Below are 25,964 nucleotides of genomic sequence, written 5' to 3'. Positions count from 1 at the left end.
TAAGCAACACCGATACCATATTTCTATACTATAGCCTACTTCTACATAATACACTGCGATGACCAGCAATATATTATAATTATGTTACCAGCAGCTTTTTTTAAACTATAGCAAAAAAAACATTAATAGTCAATTCATTTGCTAAGGGAAATTATGCATAATTAGATAGGGAATTTAAAACGCTGTTTTGCTTATACGTACTGAGTAGATCCCTTGCACCAGAGTCAAGGGCGTATATATATATATATGGACATATAGGCCTACCCTCTGTGGTGGTGTTGTTGATTTAACCGCCAAGCACGAGCAGTGGGCAGACAGGTTCACGGATGTAGGGACAGCGGGCGCTGTCGAGTGTTCCAAACCAAAACCCTGGGACTGTAAGCATGTCGTGGTCCTGGCTCAGCAAATGCAGTTCAGGTGTTGACCGTATTCCAGAGAGATGCGGTATTTGGTTATCATTCGTTGGAGGTCAAGTATAGATAGGGTATTTCGTTTTTTTTTTTAGGCGTACTTTAAATGAATCAAGGATCAATGTGGGCATGGATATCGTCTCCTCTCCCGACAATATATCGTTTCCGCATTCCCGCAGCCATCGGTATTGTGTCCCTGATTCATCGCAGCACAAAACCGGTTTATCCTGATTGTCAGCCTAACTATCGCTGATGCTGCACTATGTTTGTTGTGAAGGGAGAAAAGGGAGATCGAAGACGTCTCGAAACTGTAGGCTAATAGGCCTCTGGCGTTCCTAAATAGGCACATTTATTTTCGCGTCGTATTTGTCGCGGTTCCCTTCAAAAACCTGGGATACCTCGGCGTTGCTATTGGTTTGGGATGGAAGGTTGTTGTCGTTGTTGCATGCCATGTTGTAGTCGGCTGTGGAACTGGATATGGCCCGAATTCCATTACCCAAATATCACCCGACCAGCCGAAATCCCCACTATTTCAGGTGATATCCGTGCTCCGTCCCCCAAGAAGAAACCGACTCAGCTCTATGCGGCTCTGTTCGATTTCGAAGCCCGGAGCGAGGAGGAGCTGACTATCAAGGAAGGGGACAAGCTGTCGGTAATAGAAAAGAGGGGGGATTATGTGCTTGCCAAGAAACTTACCGGTTCGATGGAGTCCGGACTGGTCCCGGCTACTTATGTGGCCATTTTACAGGACGAGTTTGCTAATCACAAGTGAGTGGCGCTTCTGTGAGCGGGAGCAACCTCAATATTGTTTCATTCATAATATGCTTTTGAGATTTCACCATGTCCAATATATTGTGTAGGACCATGTTTATCAACTATGTCTACCAGGTTTATCAAGAAGGTAGGCTATCTTCAACATAATGTTAATTGAGCCTGCATAAACACGATTTGGCCTTATGATCATTCATTCAAATAGGCCTTGTTCAGATTTAATAAGGACAGTGTTAACAGAAAAGTGGCAATGCAGCACCCATCCCTCCCTTCCTATTCACTACTGCACAGTGCACAACATTGTAGTGTATAACAATCACACTGTATTACGTTTCTGTAGGCCTATCTGGCTATACAAATAGTTCCTGCTTTTGTGGTCAGATTGGTGCAAGTGCAGCCAAGTTGTAGCTTTAAGAACTACACTAGGTACAGCAGACGATACACAACTAGGGTAAGCTTTCCACTCAGCTCACACCCACACCTGACAGTTTCAGGTGAAACCTGACCATGGAAATGTGCATGGCGTTTGCTGAACAGCACAGGCGCACCCATTCTTGATAATAAGTGTGAATAGCCTTCCTTACTATTTGGCTGCAGTCTAGCCTATAAACCACACCTACTTTTCCACTCAAAGCAGCTAGAAGGGTGTTTTCACACACAGACCGCTTTAAAGTGAACTCTGGGGTAAAACAAAAAAGAAGCTAAATAACTCTGTATTCTTTGTGTTCACACTGTCTTTGAATGAGGACTCAACTCTTTTGCCAGTTCATGTCACCTATTTTGTGGTCTGAATCCTCTTTGCATTCACATTGAGAAACTAACCGATATCTTTTTCCAACGTTCACTCAATGCACTCTGGGTTTTTTCAAATCAAATTTCATTGGACGGACACATATTTAGCAGATGTTATTGCGGTTGTAGCGAAATGCTTGTGTTCCTAGCTCCAACAGTGCAGTAATACCTAACAATAAACAACAATACACATCGAAAAAGTAAAATTATGGAATTAAGAAATAGAAATATTAGGACGAGCAATGTTGGAGTCCGGAGTATAAATAAATATTATATACAGGACCAGTCAAAAGTTTGGACACACCTACTCATTCAAGTGTTTTTCTTTATTTTTAATATGTTCTACATTGTAGAATAATATTTGGGTTTGACGGATGCCAGGAGAACGCTACCTGCCTGAATGCATAGTACCAACTGTAAAGTTTGGTGGAGGAGGAATAGTGGACTGGGGCTGTTTTTCATGGTTCAGGCTAGGCCTCTTAGTTCCAGTGATGGGAAATATTAACGCTACAGCATACTATTCCATTCTAGACGATTCTGTGCTTCCAGCTTTGTGGCAATAGTTTGGGGAAGGCCCTTTCCTGTTTCAGCATGACAATGCCCGTGCACAAAGTGAGGTCCATACAGAAATAGTTTGTTGAGATTAGTGTGGAATAACTTGACTGGACTGCACAGAGCCCCTCTCCCAACCCCATTGAACACCTTTGGGATGAATTGGAACGCCAACTGCGAGCCAGACCTAATCGCCCAACATCAGTGCCCGAACTCACTAATGCTCTTGTGGCTGAATGGAAACAATTGCCCGCAGCATCTAGTGAAAATCCTGCCTCCACCATGCTTCACCGTAGGGATGGTGCCAGGCTTCCTCCAGATGTGACGCTTGGCATTCAGGCCAAAGAGTTCAATCTTGGTTTAATCAGACCAGAGAATCTTGTTTCTCATGGCCTGAGAGTCTTTAGGTGCCTTTTGGCAAACTCCGAGTGGGCTGTCATGTGCCTTTAACTGAGGCATGGCTTCCGTCTGGTCCCTCTACCTGGATGGTGGCGTGATTGGTGGAGTGCTGCAGAGATGGTTGTCCTTCTGGAACTCTAGAGCTCTATCAGAGTGACCATCGGGTTCTTTGTCACTTCCCTGACCAAGGCCCTTCTCCCCCGATTGCTCAGTTTGTTCAGGCGGCCAGCTCTAGGTAGTCTTGGTGGTTCCAAACTTCTTCCATTTAAGAATGATGGAGGCCACTGTGTTCTTGGGGACCTTCAATGCTGCAGAAATGTTTTGGTACCCTTCCCCAGATCTGTGCCTTGACACAATCCTGTCTTGGAGCTCTACGGACAATTCCTTCAACCTCATTGCTTGGTTTTTGCTCTGACGTACTGTCAACTGTGGGACCTTATCTAGACCAGTGTGTGCCTTTCCAAATCATGCCCAATCAATTGAATTTACCACAGGTGGATTCCAATCAAGTTGTAGATACATCTCAAAGATGATCAATGGAAACAGGATTAACCTGAGCTCAATTTCGAGTCTCATAGCAAAGGGTCTGAATATTTATGTAAATAAGGTATTCCTGTTTTTAATACATTTCCCCCAAAAATCTAAACTGTTTGCCTTTTTTTTTATGGGCTATTGTGTAGATTCCTGAATTTTATTTCAGCCATTTTAGAATAAGGCTGTAACATAACAAAATGTGAAAAGTCAAGGGGTCTGAATACTTTCCGACGGCACTGTGTATTTATGGTACCACTCAAAAGTTTGAACACCGACTCATTCAAGGGTTTTTCTTTATTTTTACTATTTTCTACATTGTAGAATAATAGTGAAGACATCAAAACTATGAAATAACACACATGGAATCATGTAGTAACCAAAAAAGTGTTAAATGAATCAAAATATATTTTAGATTCTTCAAAGTAACCAACCATTTCCTTGATGACAGCTTTTCACACTCTTGGCATTCTCTCAACCAGCTTCATGAAGTAGTCACCTGGAATGCATTTCAATTAACAGGTGTGCCTTAAGTTTAAGAAGAAATTACACAAAATGATGTGTTTGAGCCAATCAGTTGTGTTGTGACAAGGTAGGGGTGGTATACAGACGATGGCCCTATTTGGTAAAAGACCAAGTCCATATTATGGCAAGAACAGTTAAAATGAGCAAAGAGAAATGACAGTCCATCATTACTTGAAGACATGAAGTTCAGTCAATCTGGAAAATTTTAAGATTTTTGATAGTTTATTCAAGTGCAGTCACAAACAGCAACAAGCGCTATGATGAAACTGGCTCTCGTGAGGATCGCCACAGGAAAGGAAGACCCAGAGTTACCTCTGCTGCAGAGGATAAGTTAATCCCAGAACAACAGCAAAAGACTTTGTGAAGATGCTGGAGGAAACCGGTACAAAAGTATCTATATCCACAGTAAAACGAGTCCTATATCGACATAACCTGAACGGCCGCTGAGCAAGGAAGAAGCCACTGCTCCAAAACCGCCATAAAAAAGCCAGACTGCGGTTTGCAACTGCATATGGGGACAAAGATCGTACTTTTTAGAGAAATGTCCTCGGTTCTATTTTTGTTTCATCAGACCAGTTTGGCCATAATGATCATCGTCATGTTTGGAGGAAAAAGGGGGAGGCTTGCAAGCCAAAGAACACCATCCCAACCGTGAAGCACGGGGGTGGCAGCATCATGTTGTGGGGGTGCTTTGCTGCAGGAGGGACTGGTGCACTTCACAAAATAGATGGCATCATGAGGGAGGAAAATTGTGGATATTTTTTTTTTTTTTTTTTTATTTTATCCCATTTTTCTCCCCAATTTTCGTGGTATCCAATCGCTAGTAATTACTATCTTGTCTCATCGCTACAACTCCCGTACGGGCTCGGGAGAGACGAAGGTCGAAAGCCATGCGTCCTCCGAAGCACAACCCAACCAAGCCGCACTGCTTCTTAACACAGCGCGCCTCCAACCCGGAAGCCAGCCGCACCAATGTGTCGGAGGAAACACCGTGTACCTGGCCCCCTTGGTTAGCTCGCACTGCGCCCGGCCCGCCACAGGAGTCGCTGGAGCGCGATGAGACAAGGATATCCCTACCGGCCAAACCCTCCCTAACCCGGACGACGCTATGCCAATTGTGCGTCGCCCCACGGACCTCCCGGTCGCGGCCGGCTGCGACAGAGCCTGGGCGCGAACCCAGAGACTCTGGTGGCGCAGTTAGCACTGCGATGCAGTGCCCTAGACCACTGCGCCACCCGGGAGGCTTTATGTGGATATTTTGAAGCAACATCTCAAGACATCAGTCAGGAAGTTAAAGCTTGGTTGCAAATGGGTCTTCCAAATGGACAATGACCCCAAGCATACTTCCCAAGTTGTGGCAAAATGGCTTAAGGACAACAAAGTCAAGGTATTGGAGTGGCCATCACAAAGCCCTGACCTCAATCCTATAGAAAATCTGTTGGCAGAACTGAAAAAGCGTGTTCAAGCAAGGAGGTCTACAAACCTGACTGTTACACCAGCTCTGTCAGGAGGAATGGGCCTAAATTCACCCAACTTATTGTGGGAAGCTTGTGGAACGCTACCCAAAACGTTTGACCCAAGTTAAACAATTTTCAAAGGCAATGCTACCAAATACTAATTGAGTGTTTGTAAACTTCTGACCCACTGGGTGTGTGACGAAAGAAACAAAAGCTGAAATAAATCCTTCTCTCTACTATTATTCTGACATTTCACATTCTTAAAATAAAGTGGTGATCCTAACTGACCTAAGACAGGGAATTTTTACTAGGATTAAATGTCAGGAATTGTGAAAAACGGAGTTTAAATGTATTTGGCTGAGGTGTATGTAAACTTCCGACTTCAACTGTAAGTGGGTAAAACGGTATGTAAACATTATTTAAAGTGACCAAAGTACCATTATTAAAGTGACCACTGTTCCATGACTATGTACATAGAGGCTGCTGCCCTAAGGTGCATGGGAGAGTAACTGGGTGGTAGCCGTCTAGTGACTAAAGTTCAGTGCAGGGTACTGGGGGGCAGCTAGTGGTGACTATTTAACAGTCTGATGGCTTTGCAATAGAAACCCCAAAGTGCAGGACAAGCCATTCCATCAGAATGTGTTATTGGAATGCTACAGTAGATATACCTACTTACATTTTGGACGCTAATAGATTGCATTTAGTTAAAAGATGAGACATAATATTTGTAATCAGAAGATCCAGTACTATTAACATGTAAATATTATTGGTAACAGAATAAATAGCAGAATAATAACTCCAGATTAAATAACGCTGTAATTGAAAATTGTACACACAATTTAGGCTATTGCCCCTTTACGAGCTAGAATTGATTTTGTACTTTTGATTGAAATTCTCACCAAACATCTTAAACTATCCAAACCCCACAATTGAATAAGAAGCTTTCTTAGCCTATAGATGACATATTGCAAACAAATAATCTGAACTAAAAACTCCTTGACAATCGCTAATCAATATCCCAAAAACGGCTCAGGTTTCTTTTCTCCGAACCGTCACATCATCCTCCTCTTTTGTGGCATTAATGTGAGGGGTTATGGCAGGGGAAACGGTGTTGCTCTTTTTGAGGGGTCGGAGTTCATTTGGAGTGTTCACACTGCACAAAAAAATAAGTCCCCATGAATGACAGAACACTGAGCCAATTACGGCACAACGCTCCATATTTTCTGCTGGCTTGCCCCACCACAGAAAGCACTGAGCTAGGCTGAAACACCTGCATTTTGGAGCTGCCTTACTCCAGAAAACAAAAAAGAGACAATGTTTGTATGTGGCTTTATTAACTCAATCAATTGTTTGCAAACTGATGTGACACGTATTAGTTTTTTTACATTGCTAACATGCATTGGTCAAAACTCTTCACACAGTCAGCGAAACAGAAGTGTATGTGAACCAAACTGTGAATCATTTTTCATTGCATTCACACAAAATGCATTCAATGACCACATTCTCCGATATCCATGAACTCAAAACCATATTTGCAGCACGTTTTCAAATGATGACACACTGTTTCCAAAACTGTTAAAAACACATTCAAAACAGAATGATGGCAAATGTCGTACATTTCTGCAGTAACCAGATTGAAACGGAGAATCTCACGAGAATATTTAAACATTCCAAACACAGCTGATTGCAATTTCAGCTGAAAGCCTACCCAAGTGTCCTGTTTTTAGTCTCGTTACCAAACAGACAAAGGAGGACGGCTTCGGAATGACTTAGTTTGGAAACATGGATCAAGGAAGACCGGTTGGTGGAGAAAGAAGTGGCAGGGAGAGGGAGACTGCGTGGCGGACCAAGGAGAGGAAGACCAAGAGCGGTGGTCTCTGAGATAAGGGCAACAATTATTGACCATGGTCTCTCTTTGAGAGAGGCCAGTTTAAGGGTGCAACCAAATCTGCAGCGTTCAACAGTTGCAGCAATGGTACGAATTTTCCGGCAAAACAACAGGTGACGTGCGTCCTTCAATGATAATTGAACTACATATTACAGTACAATACAGTATGTTCACATTTTTACATGTACTGACATTTTGAAATATATTGCCTTGTTTTGTATGTTTCAGTATGATCCAAAGGTTGCCTCCCACAGGAGGGAGAGGCAGAATATTATTATATGAGCAGGAAATTGCCATTGTTGACATGGTAGTTGGTAAACCAATGTAATAAAACTGTGGGAAATTTGGGACAGAGTGCTGGCAGACAATATCACTTTTGGGAATGTGAATACGGTCAGCACAACGACAGTTGCCAGAGTCCTAGAGAAACCTCAAATAAGGATGAAGCAGTCCATGTAAGACGTCTGTTCAATAACCAAACAGGGTACATGCACAGCTATGCATACTGTAAAGTACTGTAAAACTGTATTTTAGAGAGTAATGGAGATGGAAGCCAGGCAAACTGCACATTCATCTTTGTGGATGAAGCTGGATTCAACCTGGCAAAAACACGCCGCAGGGGAAGAAATGTGATTGGACAGAGAGCAACCGTACATGTCCCAGGCCAAAGAGGAGCTAACATCACAATGTGTGCAGCACTGTCCAATGATGGTTTGCTGTTACACAAACCACCCCATAGAAAGGCTCATTTTTATTTTCTGGATGACCTGCATAATCGACTTGTGCCAGCGGAGGAGAGGGGCAAGAAACTCCCCTACCTTCGTTGTTGTGTGGGATAATGTGGCATTCCACCACTCTGCTGCAGTCAGACTGGTTTGCTGCACATCCCAGGATGTCAGTCCTATTCCTGCCTCCATACTCCCCATTCCTAAACTCCTCTATGGGGTTTTTCTCTGCATGGAGGTGGAAGGTTTATGACCACCATCCAGATGTCCTTACTGGATGCGATGGATGTGGGGTGTGGAGACACTTCTCCTGAAGACTGCCAGGTTGTGGAGACACATCTCCTGAAGACTGCCAGGGTTGGATTAGACATTCCAGAAGATACTTTCCAGAGAAGACATCAGATGTGATGTTGATGAGAACTTGTGGCCAAATGCAGCAGAGAGCGAGAACTAGATCTATCACAGTACTGTATAGTATGAGTGATTTATACTATACATGTTGATGTAATTATTATTGCAGCCCTGGAATTTTAGGAATTTGCTTTTTGTTTCAAACTCTTTATTTTTCACAAGTAAATTACTATATGCAAAGATATAGAACAAATAAAGGCTATTGAAGCAAATTGATGCATTTCTGATTCATTCATTCTTGTTACATATACTTCAGTACAGTCAAAGTGAAAAGGTGTTATTCTTATTTTATAATGAAATACTGATTTATGTGAAAAATCATTCAAACTTCAAAGAAAAAAGTTAATTTATGTAATGCTCCCTATTAGTGTTTTGAGGTCAGTGTTTTTATGAGTGACAATGTATGCTTTCTGAGTGAGAACTGTTGCCAGTGTGAACGAGCTTATTTTGAGACATGTATGAAGTGGTTTGAGTGAGTTTTGGAGGTGAGATTAACTGTTTGGCCAAGATGCATGTTGGTAACGGAGACTGTGTGAAGAGTTTTGAAAAAGTGGCTTCAGTATTGACCGAAGCTTGTTAGCAATTGCATGCCAAAATAACATGTAAAACAGACAAGCTAAAAATGTAGGGCTCAAAACAGGTGGTGCTCTGCCCCAACTGCCCTGAATGACAGTTCGCCACAAGACTTGAGGCTGTAATTCCTTAGTAAAGGGTCTGAATACTTATGTAAATGTGAAATGTATTATTTATTTAATTAAAAAAATAATAATAAACAACTTCGTGAACTGCACCGAGTTCACGCACATTGTCTGAAAGGGACCAAGTGTGAGAACACCTTAGCCTACCTCATCATGTTCATCCAATCTCACCAGCGTGTCGTGTGTTTGTGTGTTGCTGTCGGGGGGTGTGTGCTCTTGTCTGCTTGTGTGCAATTGTGCATGTCTCTTTTTTTTCCTGTGACTGACTGTCTGCCTCTTTCCCTGTCTGTTCATCCATCTGTCTGTCTGTTGAGGTGGTACTATGGGAACATTAACCGGGTGAAGGCTGAGAAACTGCTCCTGGCCTCTCAGAATAAGGATGGCTCGTTCCTGGTGCGGATCAGCGAGAGCCACAGCGATGAATACACCATCTCAGGTAAGCCAATATTGCATGGCAACGTTATAATTACTTTATGTTAACCTATTAAGTACATTGTTAATGAATTCCAAAGAAACTAACAAGTGCCATAGGTTCCATATGGTAGCCTACCCACTCTGTTGAATTCATTGTAGTAAATACCAGAAAGAGCCCATTGTTACCCATAGAGATCCTATTCCATTGATAATGCCCTAGAAGCCGGTGTTTGTTGAATATATTGGCACGGGTGTTCCGGCCACTATATCCAACACCGGCTTTGAGGGCATTATCACTTTTATACAACGGGTTACCAGCATATTCAAATAATGATCAACATATTTTCATTAAACGTTATTTTGATTTCATTTATTCGTACTATTTCATCCTTCCACAAGATATAGTCCCGACACAAATCTAGGGTTGCTAGAGACGCGACCCAGTCGTTCGTTCTGTTTGTTCTGTATCTATGGACGCAACCCAGTCGTTCGTTCTGTTTGTTCTGTATCTATGGACGCGACCCGGTCGTTCGTTCTGTTTGTTCTGTATCTATGGACGCGACCCGGTCGTTCGTTCTGTTTGTTCTGTATCTATGGACGCGACCCGGTCGTTCGTTCTGTTTGTTCTGTATCTATGGACGCGACCCGGTCGTTCGTTCTGTTTGTTCTGTATCTATGGACGCGACCCGGTCGTTCGTTCTTTTTGTTCTGTATCTATGGACGCGACCCAGTCGTTCGTTCTTTTTGTTCTGTATCTATGGGCGCGACCCAGTCGTTCGTTCTGTTTGTTCTGTATCTATGGACGCGACCCAGTCGTTCGTTCTTTTTGTTCTGTATCTATGGGCGCGACCCAGTCGTTCGTTCTTTTTGTTCTGTATCTATGGGCGCGACCCAGTCGTTCGTTCTTTTTGTTCTGTATCTATGGACGCGACCCAGTCGTTCGTTCTTTTTGTTCTGTATCTATGGACGCGACCCAGTCGTTCGTTCTGTTTGTTCTGTATCTATGGACGCGACCCAGTCGTTCGTTCTGTTTGTTCTGTATCTATGGACGCGACCCAGTCGTTCGTTCTGTTTGTTCTGTATCTATGGACGCGACCCAGTCGTTCGTTCTGTTTGTTCTGTATCTATGGACGCGACCCAGTCGTTCGTTCTGTTTGTTCTGTATCTATGGACGCGACCCAGTCGTTCGTTCTGTTTGTTCTGTATCTATGGACGCGACCCAGTCGTTCGCTCTGTTTGTTCTGTATCTATGGACGCGACCCAGTCGTTCGCTCTGTTTGTTCTGTATCTATGGACGCGACCCAGTCGTTCGCTCTGTTTGTTCTGTATCTATGGACGCGACCCAGTCGTTCGTTCTGTTTGTTCTGTATCTATGGACGCGACCCAGTCGTTCGTTCTTTTTGTTCTGTATCTACGGACGCGACCCAGTCGTTAGTTCTTTTTGTTCTGTATCTACGGACGCGACCCAGTCGTTAGTTCTTTTTGTTCTGTATCTACGGACGCGACCCAGTCGTTCGTTCTTTTTGTTCTGTATCTATGGACGCGACCCAGTCGTTCGTTCTTTTTGTTCTGTATCTATGGACGCGACCCAGTCGTTCGTTCTTTTTGTTCTGTATCTATGGACGCGACCCAGTCGTTCGTTCTTTTTGTTCTGTATCTACGGACGCGACCCAGTCGTTAGTTCTTTTTGTTCTGTATCTACGGACGCGACCCAGTCGTTAGTTCTTTTTGTTCTGTATCTACGGACGCGACCCAGTCGTTCGTTCTTTTTGTTCTGTATCTATGGACGCGACCCAGTCGTTCGTTCTGTTTGTTCTGTATCTATGGACGCGACCCAGTCGTTCGTTCTGTTTGTTCTGTATCTATGGACGCGACCCAGTCGTTCGTTCTGTTTGTTCTGTATCTATGGACGCGACCCAGTCGTTCGTTCTGTTTGTTCTGTATCTATGGACGCGACCCAGTCGTTCGTTCTAAATGTTCCATTGCCATACTGACTGGCAACGTTCTTATCCCTGGCTTGCTTTTACAGTCACGTCAAAAAGTGTAGCCAGAATAAAAGCAAAGTAGCTGCATTTGCATTTGTTGAAGCTGTTTTCTAGTTAAGATTTACTTGGATACATCCATAACAAGGAACTTATGATGCGTGACTTTGCCTGGCAGGAACAAAATTGCTCTCTTGTCAAGACACTAGTCAGACAAAAGAAAGACAATCCATGACATTCATTTGAGCTGATTTTAATAAATTAAACATTCTCTTTGTTATCCACCACAGCTGACATAGCTACTTATTGTATGTCACATTTATCTGTCGGAGTCTGCTACTACTTCTGCTGACTTGCTTCAGCCTTTTAGGTGTTGATGGTGCTACAGTGTTCTCTTTGTTTTCGGCCAGGATGTTGCCCCAGCGTTTTCTGTCAGTATTTTATTTTTTATTTAACCTTTATTTAACCAGGTAGGCTAGTTGAGAACAAGTTCTCATTTACAACTGCGACCTGGCCAAGATAAAGCATAGCAATTCAACACATACAACAACACAGAGTTACACATGGAATAAACAAAACATACATTCAATAATACAGTAGAAAAATAAGTCTATATACAATGTGAGCAAATGAGGTGAGATAAGGGCAAAAAAGGCCATGGTGGCGAGGTAAATACAATATAGCAAGTAAAACACTGGAATGGTAGATTTGCAGTGGAAGAATGTGCAAAGTAGAAATAGAAATAATGGGGTGCAAAGGAGCTAAATAAATACAGTAGTGGAAGCTTCAGAGATTTTTGCAGTTCGTTCCAGTCATTGGCAGCAGAGAACTGGAAGGAAAGACGACCAAAGTAGGAATTGGCTTTGGGGGTGACCAGTGAGATATACCTGCTGGAGCGCGTGCTACGAGTGGGTGCTGCTATGGTGACCAGTAAGCTGAGATAAGGCGGGGCTTTACCTAGCAGAGACTTGTAGATAACCTGTAGCCAGTGGGTTTGGTGACGAGTATGAAGCGAGGGCCAACCAACGAGAGCGGACGCCAGTAGCTATGGAGCGAACCTTCGCACGATGCCCACTGACTGACAATCTCCCTCGCTTCTAAACCAGCATTGGCCAGTTTCTGGACTGTCGTGGTCCTGATGCTGTGATTTGTGTATGTAGTTGTTTCCGCTGCCCTGCAGATCTTGGGTAGAAGTGCTGCCAGATAGTTCACGCCCATCGGCTCTGACGTGTACCAGATCGAGTCCCGGATACACTCTCCTCTCCTTGGATGGAGATAAAAATGCAAGGGCGTTCTCCGGGCATTTCGATCGATATTTCCCCAGTGATGACACCGGACATAGTGGGTTCCCTGGCTGCTCGAACATGAATCCCCTCTTGGACTCCCTGCCCCTCTCCCTTGGGTCCAGATTCTTTGTGTGGCCTTGTTATATGCGAGAGTGGCTTATCTGAGAGAATGTGTTATATTGTTTTCCAGTAGCCTAATTACGAGTGCAACTTAGAAATAACACAAACAGGCTATGAACAACATACCTTAGACCGTTCTCGTCTTGTTTTTACGAGGAATGAGTTGGGCTTTTGTCTGTTCCCCTCTTTTCCTCTTCGACCCAGATGTAACTGGAGGTCGAGCCACACTTTCTGGACCAGACCCCTTGGTGTACCGGTATTCACACTTTCTGGACCAGACCCCTTGGTGTACCGGGATTCACACTTTCTGGACCAGACCCCTTGGTGTACCGGGATTCACACTTTCTGGACCAGACCCCTTGGTGTACCGGGATTCACACTTTCTGGACCAGACCCCTTGGTGTACCGGGATTCACACTTTCTGGACCAGACCCCTTGGTGTACCGGGATTCACACTTTCTGAACCAGACCCCTTGGTGTACCGGGATTCACACTTTCTGGACCAGACCCCTTGGTGTACCGGGATTCACACTTTCTGGACCAGACCCCTTGGTGTACCGGGATTCACACTTTCTGAATCAGACCCCTTGGTGTACCGGGATTCACACTTTCTGGACCAGACCCCTTGGTGTACCGGGATTCACACTTTCTGGACCAGACCCCTTGGTGTACCGGGATTCACACTTTCTGGACCAGACCCCTTGGTGTACCGGGATTCACACTTTCTGAACCAGACCCCTTGGTGTACCGGGATTCACACTTTCTGGACCAGACCCCTTGGTGTACCGGGATTCACACTTTCTGGACCAGTCCCCTTGGTGTACCGGGATTCAGAGCCTGGGAGTTTTGGAGCTGGGCCATGTCTTTATCAGTGATGGGAGGGTGGCTGATGGATATAAATTCCTTGCCTTCTTAGCTGTTTGATGTTGCCCAGAAATACATGATTGGAGGTGGTAAATTCAGTGTCCTTCATAAGGCACAAGTTGCGACCGATGGGTGGGTCATTTAGAAACTGGTTGAGCCCACTACGGAGTGCCAGGTAACTACTTATGCTGTACGGCTCTCCTTCCCATGTCATACATTTCCATAAAACTGTCGGAGGATGTTCAACTCTTCCTTAGTGACAGTTTTGAAGTCAACTTTTTTTTAATTGTCTGCTATCCAGCCATCGAAGCAACACACAGCCCATTTTGTATTCTTAACTGTGTTTTTTCCGTTCCGGCTTTTCTCTCGGACATTCAATGCAGTATCCTCCAAATCTGCATGCCTGGGTATTATTGCCATCTAATTTTCCCATTTATCCATAGTCACGCCGCCGAAAAGATCAAAAGAAATGTTCTGCAGTTTTCGCAAAGTATCGATTTAGGCAGTCAACTGAAAAGTTTTGTATGCTGCTATGACAACCAGCTCAATTTGCTGTCAGTGTCGTTCGGACACATTCACTTTATATGGGACGGTGGAGATCGCAATTCAATATTGAAAAGGTCGGAGAGACAGAGCAAGGTTTACCAAATGCCAGTCTAAAAGAAATGGGAGGAGATGTCTAGATGCTTTTTATAGTGGAGATCAAGTCCATACATTTCCTGGCAGGGTTGATGAGACCGTGGATTGCGCAGTCAGATGGAACAGAGTAAATAGGCATTTCAACTTCATAGATTTAGCCGGTGGTAACTTGTGAAATAGACACCGGTTGGAATGCGGTTTTAACCAATCAGCATTCAGGATTAGACCCACCCGTTGTATAATACATTACATTAAACAGAGTTCTAATATGTAATTCTATGCTGTTATCCCACCATTCCTTATTAAATAATCTGAAAATACCAGTGGAAACAATGGTGTAAAAGGACGTGCTACCGTTCATTCACCAGTGGGTGGCAATGAAATACTTCTTTAGTTGCAAACCTCCTACATCTCATCACCCACTGTACTGTAAACCGAGAGAGCAATCTCTAAGTCAATGCTTGTATGTCAAGTTGTGATTCATTTGGTCAAGTGTGTGTGAGACATGTACAATTTAAAAAATAAATGCTTTTGGAGTTTGTCACCACTGTCTTTGAAATGTTTTTTTTTTTTTTAAAGGTCTAATCATGTTTGCCTTGTCCATAGGCAGAAACAGTGGGAAAGTCTTCCATTTCCGAATCCAGCGTTCATTGATTGGGGCATACTTTGTGTCGGACAAGATTTCCTTTGCCACTCTGGAGGAGTTGATCCGATACTACCAGAACAACTCCAGGAGTCTAGGAGTGCCTCTGGATGAGCCATGTGCACAGCAGGTGTGTGTGTACCAACCAACTCTCTCACACACACACTTACACTTTGTGGATACCATTCACAATCCAGTTATTTTAATTTTATTTTGGATGGTGAATATGTTAGTTTTTGGGCCACATATTCCCTCGAAATCAAATCATATTTGTTAGAAATATGTGTTTTACTTTGACATCATTAGGGAATCAAGAAAATGTAGTGTAGAGGCAGGGATCAGGCTGTTTTTACTGGAGGCCTCTCCGTGATTCCAGTCTCTTCTCTCTTCCTTTCGAGTGGAGACGATGAGACTGAATCCGAGGCCAAGGAAAGCCACACAGACACACACGCTTGCCCTTCACTCCAGGCCCGTTTTAGTTCACCATTTTGTTATTTCAAAATGTTCTACTTTTCAATTAATTAATTTAAATTTTTATAGTGTTAGCATTTATCTTTCTTAGCTGTTAGACTGATACTGTTGCCATTTCATACACAATTTGATTGTAGATGTAGTTTTATTGTATCCAAAATCATTTCTGTCCTACATGTTCAATTTGACCAACTCGGTGGCCTTGTGGTTAGTGTCCGCCCTGAGATTGGAAGGTTGAGAGTTCGATCCCCGTCCGATTCATACCAAAGACTCTAAATAATCTCTGCTTAGCACTCCGCATTAAGGAGATAGATTGGAGGTAAGGCCCTGCATTAGACTAGCATCCTGTCCAAAGGGTGTACTTGTACATGAAGCTGCCCCACGCTACAGAAACAGGAGATGGGCTCCTGCTCCTATGAGCTGTTCTGGCTTGCACAAGCCAAGGCTCGTGCAAGGCTACTTTTTATTTTTATGTTCAATTTGACTAAAGAGAAGAGTACATGAGAAGCTCATACCAAGACTGTTTGACCTCTTCATGAGATTGAAATTAGCTTTTTTTTTCAATTCTATTTGTCTTTTCTTCATTTAATTGTGTTGTGTAGTTAGATTTTCCAAGACCATCACAATGTTAATTCCACAATAATTAAAGTATATAAAGATCAGGGATCATCAACGAGATTCAGCCGTAGGACGTTTTTTCTTCTCCTGAGTGGATGGTCGGGCGGCCCCGCAAGAAGCCCAAACTAAATAATATTTGACTAAAACATAATATTTTCAAACCTTGCTTACATTTGTATATGATCACTATTATGTGTGAGAATAGTTTGGAACAGATTTCCAAAATTACAATCCCTTGCACCTGATTTTTTTGGTGTTACAGTATTTTATGTACAACAAGGAAAACGCAAAAAAATATATACAGTACCAGTCAAAAGTTTGGACCCACCATTCAAGGGTTTTTATTTATTTTTACTATTTTCTACATTGTAGAATAGTAGTGAAGACATAAACTATGAAATAACACATGGAATCATGTAGTAACTAAAAGTGTTAAACAAATCTAAATATATTTTAGATTCTTCAAAGTAGCCACCCTTTGTCTTGATGACAGCTTTGCACACTCTTGGCATTCTCTCAACAAGATTCACCTGTAATGCTTTTCCAACATTCTTGAAGGAGTTCCCACATATGCTGAGCACTTGTTGGCTGCTTTTCCTTCACTCTGCGGTCCAACTCATCCCAAACCATCTCAATTGGGTTGAGGTCGGGTGATTGTGGAGGCCAGGTCATCTGATGCAGCACTCTGTCACACTCCTTTTTGGTCAAATAGCCCTTACACAGCCTGGAGGTGTGTTGGGTCATTGTCCTGTTGAAAAACAAATGATGATCCCACTAAGCGCAAACCAGATGGGATGGTGTATCGCTGCTTAATGCTGTGGTAGCCATACTGGTTAAGTGTGCCTTGAATTCTAAATAAATCACTGACAGTGTTACCAGCAAAGCACCCCCACATCATCACACTTCCTCCTCCATGCTTCACGTTGGGAACCACACACGGAGATCATCCGTTCACCTACTCTGCGTCCCACAAAGACACGTCTGGTTGGAACCAAAAATCTCAAATTTGGACTCATCAGACCAAAGGACAGATTTCCACTGGTCTAATGTCCATTGCTTGTGTTTCTTGGCCCAAGCAAGTATTTTCTTCTTATTGGTGTCCTTTTAGTAGTGGTTTCTTTGCAGCAATTCGACCATGAAATCCTGATTTCATACAGTCTCCTCTGAACAGTTGATGTTGAGATGTCTGTTACTTGAACTCAAAGCATTTATTTGGGCTGCAATTTCTGAAGCTGGTAACTCTAATGAACTTATCCGCTGCAACTTTCAAAGTTTTTGAAATTTTCCAGATTGACTGACCTTCATGTCTTAAAGTAATGATGGGACTGTTGTTTCTCTTTGCTTATTTGAGCTGTTCTTGCCATAATATGGACTTGGTCTTTTACCAAATATAGCTATCTTCTGTATACCACCCCTACCTTGTCACAACACAACTGATTTGGCACAAACGTATTAAGAAGGAAAGGATTTTTTTAAACTTTTATTTGGTTACTACATGATTTCATAGTTTTGATGCCTTCACTATTATTCTACATTGTGGAAAATAGTAAAAATAAAGAAAACCCCGTAAATGAGTTGGTGTCAACTTTTGACTGGTACTGTATCTTTTTTTGTTCTGAAAATAAAACCACCCTGCCACCAGTTGGGGAACCCTGATGTAGATTATTTATTGATCATTTCTTGATTGACACATTTCTTTTGTAGCAGTTAATGATCAATGATAAATGTGTATTTTTAAAAGAGCCTGTGTTAGGGATATCTTTGAATGTACTAAAGCTATCTGAGCATCACACATGCTTAATTAAGCTTGGAGTTTGCAATTTCGGGACTACTTAATTGGTTCCATTGTATTGGGCAAACAAAATGCAGCGCAGCTCAAGTATTTGAAAGTATTCGCCATACTCGGTAGCTGTGAGTTCTGTGTGGCTGTAACAGTGTTGTGGTGTCCATTTGTATGATGCTGGTTGTAACAATGGTGTTGTGGTGTCCTCAGAGAGAGCTGTTTGACATGGAGCCTTGGGAGTGTCCTCGGGAGGAGTTTAAACTGCACGTGAAGCTGGGGGAGGGCCACTTTGGAGAGGTGTGGGAGGCCCTGTGGACCAGCCAGAAAAAAAGGGTGGCCATCAAGATGCTTAAACAAGGTAAGCATGCTAGCTCTCTACTATCATATTAACTACAGTGTTATACATTATTCCGCACACTACAAGCAGAATGTTGGCGTAGTCTTTCTGGGCATGATCACTGATCAAATTCAACTTGACGAGTTGATGAGGGAATTATTTTCAACAACATACTGCAGATGGGCAAATGCTGCAATGGTAAAACGTTATTGCAGGCCAACACAATTACACACTCGCTCACCAAGTCAGTCCATTCAGGTCAGGGCCCTCGCCTTGTTCATAAAGTGATTTATAATGCATCATATGGTCAGTCCTAAGCTCCTTATCTCACACACTCCAACCTGAAGAGCACTGTTCTCAGCCTCACTCTGTCTTTAATGTCTCTCCTGCAGAGGACACTAAGCTGGATGAGTTCGTGAAGGAGATCCAGGCCCTGAAGAACCTCCACCACCCCAAGCTCATCCAGCTGTTGGCCCTGTGTTCCAGAGGAGAGCCTGTCTACATAGTCACTGAGCTCATGACCAAGGGCAGCCTCAAGTCCTATCTGGGCAGTGAGTCACACACCCACATGTTCGGCTGCATGCAGTGTATGTTATTGATCAACATAATCATCTGTGAACACATAATACTTGTAGTCAACACACACACAACTTTTCATAGGGTGATAAGATGGAGAAAAAAATAATGTATAGAGCTCAGGGCTTGATTGCTCCAACAGTGACCGAACCAAGATAATTTTGGTATCGAAAACCAGTAAAGGTATGTGTTGGTGCAATTGAGTAACTATTCAGACCCTACAATGCTTGATCGATCCTAACCAGTCTGCTCCCTGTGCTGTTCCAGCGCCGGAGGGTCAGGTGCTAACCTCTGCCCACCTCATCTACATGGGCAGCCAGGTTGGTGAGGGCATGGCCTACCTGGAGGACCGACACATTGTGCACCGGGACCTGGCGGCCAGGAACATCCTGGTGGGAGATGACCTGGTCTGTAAGGTGGCTGACTTTGGCCTGGCACGGATCATTAAGGTAAGGATGGAATGGATGTGAAATGGATGTGAAATGTATGGGGAAATGAAGAGCGAGAACAGCCAATAAGTAAAGTTTTTAAAAATGCTGTAGAGAAATATACTGTATGTTGGGCTGACCTATCTGGGTAAAGGAAAAAATGTTCACTCAGATGAAGCAAGGAAAGTTCTTGCTTAAAAAGCAATTTTTTTCTGGACATTTCCAGAAAAGGGAATATGGGAAAAAATGATATGTAAACACGTGTGTGTGTGTGTGTGTAGGACAGTGTGTACACGGCCAGTAGAACCACTAAGATCCCAGTGAGATGGACAGCCCCTGAGGCTGCTCTCTATCAGCGCTTCTCCGTCAAGTCTGACGTCTGGTCCTTCGGTGTGCTGCTCTACGAGATGATGTCACGAGGAAAGATGCCATACGACGGTGTGTCAAACCTTTTCAGGACCATATTCTCTGGACTCTATTTTTTTTTTTTACAATTATACACCACGTTATCACAAGAGGAACCGTCAATCCTCATGACAGTTAATCTATTACCTCTATCTGTAAAAATGCTTTTCAAGATTTCCCTCTGAAGGATATTTCTTCCTCTGATTAATATTTTTCTTCTCCCTCTTTCTTTCTTTCTTTCTCTCTCTTCTCACACACACACACACACACACACACACACACACACACACACACACACACACACACACACACACACACACACACACACACAGGGAAGAGCAATACGGAGGTGCTGGAGCTCCTGTCGACAGGCTACAGGTTGCCCTCTCCCAGTAGGTGTCCCCCCAACATCTATCGCATCATGTTGGATTGCTGGAATGCCGAGGCCTCCAAGCGGCCCTCCTTCCACGCCCTGCACAGCCAGCTAGACACCATCTACACCCGCATCTACTTCAAGACCATTGAGGTCTAGAGCTGAAGGAGGAGGCCAAGGTGTGACTGCACTGACATAGACACTACAAAGCAGAGGGGACTGCAAGACATTGTCTGAAATGGTGATCCTTTTTTTAACAGGCTGTAGTCTATTTTGCTGGTTCTCTTGGTGGTTTTTAAATCAAGGTTATGTGCAATATAAAGCTCTTCCTGGAGGAGGGCAGGAGAAGTGGGGCCACTGTTAAAGCCCACGGATGCCCTATGCTACAGTATGCCCCACTGCACACAGGCCAAACGACCAGTCCTACAGAGAGTGCCTATACACTGACTATACAAAACATTAGGAACTCCAGCTCTTTCCATGACATCGACTGACCAGGTGAAAGCTATGATCCCTGATATCACCTGTTTAAAGCTACTTCAATCAGTGTAGATAAAGGGGAGGACACAGTTTTAAGAATGTTTTTTACGCCTTGAGACAATTGAGACATGGATTGTGTATGTGGGATTAAGGCAGCCCTTCGCTCCTTTCTGATTTAGGGAGGTTGGGTTAAATGCGGAAGACACATTTCATTTGAATGCATTCATTTGTACAACTGACTAGGTATCCCCCTTTCCCAATCAGAGGATGAATGGGCAAGACAAAATATTTTAAGTGCCTTTGAACGGGATAGGGTAGTAGGGGCCAGGCACACTGGTTTGTGTGTCAAGAACTGCAATGCTGCTGGGTTTTTCACCCTCAACAGTTTCCTGGGTGTATCAAGAATGGTCCACCACCCAAAGGACATTCAGCCAAGCTGACACAACAGTGGGAAGCATTCCAATGGAACGCTTTCTACACCTTGTAGTACATGCACTGACGAATTGAGGCTGTTCTGAGGGGAAAAGGGGGTGCAACTCAATATTAGGAAGATGTTCCTAATGTTTAGTACACTCTGTGTATGTTTACACTACAGAGACATGGCTCATAGAGACTTCGCTCACACAGTACACAGTGATGGAGGACATGGCCATTGAGACTGGAGAGTGATGAGCCATAGAGGACATCTTCTGGAATTTACTGCTCTACCAATGGAAGACAACTTTTTGAACTGTCAACGCATGATATTTAGAGATGTACTAATACAGTTTTGGAAATATGAGCCATAAATGTCATTTATTCTTCCTTGATTTGAGTTTCTTCCATATTTGAGAAGGTGTCCTCTCGATTATGCCATTGGGTATTTAACAGAAATGATGATAATAAAATATTTTTGGGATAACTGCCCTGTTTCATTGTGTGTGACCAACCAATATATTTTTCAATCCTCCATACGATAAGGGGAAAGCCACACCAAACTTAGCTGTCCATTGTTGCTGACCTCATATGAATAGGCCTATACGGTTAATCTTTTAGTGATAAGCTACTTGCTGAAACCAGCTGTATAAACTAACAATAATTAACAGTTTACAATTTAGGCTACCTATACGCCTGTATGAATATTTTATGGTAAAATTCCCATAATTGTATGCACAAATGTGGTTATTACATACTGTAGGTAAGATTAATGATTTATACATACACTAGATGACTACCAGTGGGTGCTGTTTTGAAGCCACTGGGCTTTCATCTTGGCACTCCCCCACCATTGTAAAAACATTTTGGAACTATAGAAATACATGTAATATCTACATTTATTTTTGCCACGTTTATTCTATTACAGACACCTTAAAGTTGAAATATGCATAAATCTTTCCGCCATTTCCTGGTTGCTAAAATTGTAATAGTTTGCCTAATTTCAGTTTGCGACAAAACAAACAGTGTAGAGAATCATTGTATCATCTAAACCGCTGTGAAATATCTTAAATCTTAAACATAAAAATGAATACATATATATTTTATTTCACCTTTATTTAACCAGGTAGGCTAGTTGAGAAAAAGTTCTGCGACCTGGCCAAGATAAAGCAAAGCAGTGCGACACAAACAACAACACAGAGTTACACATGGAATAAACAAACATACCGTCAATAACACAATAGAAAAAGTCTATATACAGTGTGTGCAAATGAGGTAAGATAAAGGAGGTAAGGCAAAACATAGGCCATAGTGGCGAAATAATTACAATTTAGCAATTAAACACTGGAGTGATAGATGTGCAGAATATGAATGTGCAAGTAGAGATACTGGGGTGCAAAGGAGCAAAAATAAATAACAGTATGGGCATGAGGTAATTGGATGGGCTATGTGCTGGTGCTTAAAGTTAGTGAGGGAGATATGAGTCTCCAGCGTCAGTGATTTTTGCCATTCGTTCCAGTCATTGGCAGCAGAGAACTGGAAGAAAGGCGGCCAAAGGAAGAATTGGCTTTGGGGGTGACCAGTGAAATATACCTGCTGGAGCGCATACTACGGGTGGGTGCTGCTATGATGACCAGTGAGCTGAGATAAGATGGGGCTTTACCTAGCAAAGACTTATAGATGACCTGGAGCCAGTGGGTTTGGCGATGAATATGAAGCGAGGGCCAGCCAACGAGAGCATACAGGTCGCAGTGGTAGGTAGTATATGGGGCTTTGGTGACAAAACGTATGGCACTGTGATAGACTGCATCCAATTTGCTGAGTAGCGTGTTAAAGGCTATTTTGTAAATGACTTCGCCGAAGTCAAGGATTGGCAGGATAGTCAGTTTTACGAGGGTATGTTAGGCAGCATTAGTGAAGGATGCTTTGTTACGAAATAGGAAGCCGATTCTAGATACTATTTTGCATTGGAGATGCTTAATGTGAGTCTGGGAAAAGAAAATATATATAAAAAGTATCCTTAAAGTATAATGTTTTGAAAGTTCTGAAGTTATTGTCCACACTGCAACAAAAAAAAACTTAAATACATGTCATTTTGTCCTTGAAACATTTAATTGAGCACCACAGTGGAAATGTCATAATACTCTTAAAACCGAGTGGTCAAACATGGAAATGCTTCCAATCATTTGTCCACTATTCATTTTACCCATAGGGGATTTTAGAAACACTTCAAATGAAGTATGTGTTTGGTGTAGGCTTACCTTGGCATGAAGTTTGGATAACTGCGTAATTCTCTCTCGGACAAAGTGAATTTTATCAATATATTCGCCTCAATTTACTCTCAAAAATTCTAAGATGCTAAATAGCAACAGAGAAGACCTCATGCAAAACTACAAATTCCTGTAAGAAGCTCCTGCACATCATCTCTAGCTGACACTGTCAGCTACAGTTCACCAGCACAATCAGAAACCTTCTGCGTCCAGTCCATGCTGAATCCATGTACTGTATTGAGATGAATTGAATAAAGTGTTGGACTTCTTCTGTCCCCTTTCTCTCTGTCTTAGTTAGCCACTGACTACACTTTAGCTAGCTCATTAGCAGAGCAGTAGATCGGTAGGCTAGATTAAAAAAATATATATATATATGTTTTACTTAGCCTAGATAATTGTTTGTACAGTATGTCCACGTTGATGTCTATTTCAGACCTTATGGCATTTTTCAAGGATGAGCACTAAAAGGGGAGAATACCACTATGTCTGGTCATGTGGAGAAGACCACTAGAAGTCTGGTCATGTGGAGAAGACCACTAGAAGTCTGGGCATGTGGAGAAGACCACTAGAAGTCTGGTCATGTGGAGAAGACCACTAGAAGTCTGGCCATGTGGAGAAGACCACTAGAAGTCTGGTCATGTGGAGAAGACCACTAGAAGTCTGGCCATGTGGAGAAGACCACTATGTCTGGTCATGTGGAGAAGACCACTAGAAGTCTGGTCATGTGGAGAAGACCACTAGAAGTCTGGTCATGTGGAGAAGACCACTAGAAGTCTGGCCATGTGGAGAAGACCACTAGAAGTCTGGTCATGTGGAGAAGACCACTAGAAGTCTGGCCATGTGGAGATGACCACTAGAAGTCTGGCCATGTGGAGAAGACCACTAGAAGTCTGGCCATGTGGAGAAGACCACTAGAAGTCTGGCCATGTGGAGAAGACCACTAGAAGTCTGGCCATGTGGAGAAGACCACTATGTCTGGTCATGTGGAGAAGACCACTAGAAGTCTGGTCATGTGGAGAAGACCACTAGAAGTCTGGTCATGTGGAGAAGACCACTAGAGGTCTGGCCATGTGGAGAAGACCACTAGAAGTCTGGTCATGTGGAGAAGACCACTAGAAGTCTGGCCATGTGGAGATGACCACTAGAAGTCTGGCCATGTGGAGAAGACCACTAGAAGTCTGGCCATGTGGAGAAGACCACTAGAATTCTGACCATGTGGAGAAGACCACTAGAAGTCTGGCCATGTGGAGAAGACCACCAGAAGTCTGACCATGTGGAGAAGACCACTAGAAGTCTGGCCATGTGGAGAAGACCACTAGAAGTCTGGCAATGTGGAGAAGATCACTAGAAGTCTGGCCATGTGGAGATGACCACTAGAAGTCTGGCCATGTGGAGAAGACCACTAGAAGTCTGGCCATGTGGAGAAGACCACTAGAAGTCTGGCCATGTGGAGAAGACCACTAGAAGTCTGGTCATGTGGAGAAGACCACTAGAAGTCTGGCCACGTGGAGAAGACCACTAGAAGTCTGGCCATGTGGAGAAGACCACTAGAAGTCTGACCATGTGGAGAAGACCACTAGAAGTCTGGCCATGTGGAGAAGACCACCAGAAGTCTGACCATGTGGAGAAGACCACTAGAAGTCTGGCCATGTGGAGAAGACCACTAGAAGTCTGGCAATGTGGAGAAGATCACTAGAAGTCTGGCCATGTGGAGATGACCACTAGAAGTCTGGCCATGTGGAGAAGACCACTAGAAGTCTGGCCATGTGGAGAAGACCACTAGAAGTCTGGCCATGTGGAGAAGTGCACCTATAGTGAGGGGCAATTTCCTGGTTGGTCAGGGCCAGCATTAGGGATAATCCTGTGTTGGTGTGTACATTCTCACTCAAAATCAACATTTATTTGGCATATTCACAAGATACAGTGGGGTGTATAAGGGAATATGACATTGCATTGTACTGTGTACTATTTAAGTAACAAATTGTTTTATGCTTTCCCACAGTGCCAACAACCCCCACAGAGCCCTCGTGTCCCACTACCAACCAAGCAATAGTTTTTACAGGAACATCAGTGCAAAGGGCTTGGTAGGAAACTTTTGTTCATATAGAATGGCAGACATTACGCTCGTTACGAGTATTTTGAGTATACTTGAGAAATGAATATACAATTACATTGAGTTCGAATATTTACCTACCTCCTCTCTCTCAGGTGAGACCATGGCCAGTATGTTACCAAGCATCAATTCATTGATGGTTAAATTCATAAATGGTACGTACATTCTCACTATAATTGACTCATATTCCATCAATATTATGTTATCTAAAATCAAAATCTAGGTTTATTTGGCAAATTCACAGGATACACTGGTGTGTGTATACTGGAATATGACATTGCATTGTTCCATGTACTACGGAAGTAACAATTTGTTTTATGTTTTCACACAGTGCCAACAACCCCCAAAGACTCAGACTCGTCCCTCCTGTCCCACTACCAACCAAGCAAGCGTTTCTCCAGGAACACCAGCGCAAAGGACTTTTGTTCATACAGAATGGCAGATATGCTCGTTACAAGTATTTTACCTTTTCCTGATGAAACTTGAAAAATTAATATAAAAGTTCATTGACATTTGCGCAAATAAGTGAGTTCAATACATTTCAGTGATATGATTTTTTTTCTCCCAACAGCTTCCAAACCGCTGTGAA

General features: G+C 43.1%; 1 protein-coding gene across 1 annotated transcript; it reads left to right on the top strand.

Annotated features, from left to right (window-relative positions):
* Positions 1-374: 374 nt before the first annotated feature.
* LOC120058968 (tyrosine-protein kinase SRK3-like) lies at positions 375-21,465 on the top strand. The gene is made up of 9 exons (XM_039007724.1): positions 375-1,178; positions 9,474-9,595; positions 15,071-15,237; positions 18,190-18,337; positions 18,709-18,867; positions 19,160-19,341; positions 19,602-19,758; positions 20,058-20,277; positions 21,174-21,465. Exons 1-8 carry the CDS (start codon positions 832-834, stop codon positions 20,255-20,257), a joined length of 1,482 nt encoding a protein of 493 aa, XP_038863652.1. The 5' UTR covers positions 375-831; the 3' UTR covers positions 20,258-20,277; positions 21,174-21,465.
* Positions 21,466-25,964: the final 4,499 nt, after the last annotated feature.

This window comes from Salvelinus namaycush, chromosome 14 (assembly GCF_016432855.1).
Source record: "Salvelinus namaycush isolate Seneca chromosome 14, SaNama_1.0, whole genome shotgun sequence".
Classification (NCBI taxonomy): Eukaryota; Metazoa; Chordata; class Actinopteri; order Salmoniformes; family Salmonidae; genus Salvelinus; species Salvelinus namaycush.
Note: the sequence above shows the minus strand (reverse complement) of the source record. Positions and strands in the feature narration are given on the sequence as shown.

Coding starts and splice junctions, on each gene's coding strand:
- LOC120058968 (XM_039007724.1), top strand. CDS start 832: ATGGAAGGTTGTTGTCGTTGTTGCATGCCATGTTGTAGTCGGCTGTGG. Junction 9,596..15,070: donor CGATGAATACACCATCTCAG/GTAAGCCAATAT, acceptor CCTTGTCCATAG/GCAGAAACAGTGGGAAAGTC. Junction 18,338..18,708: donor CATCAAGATGCTTAAACAAG/GTAAGCATGCTA, acceptor TCTCTCCTGCAG/AGGACACTAAGCTGGATGAG.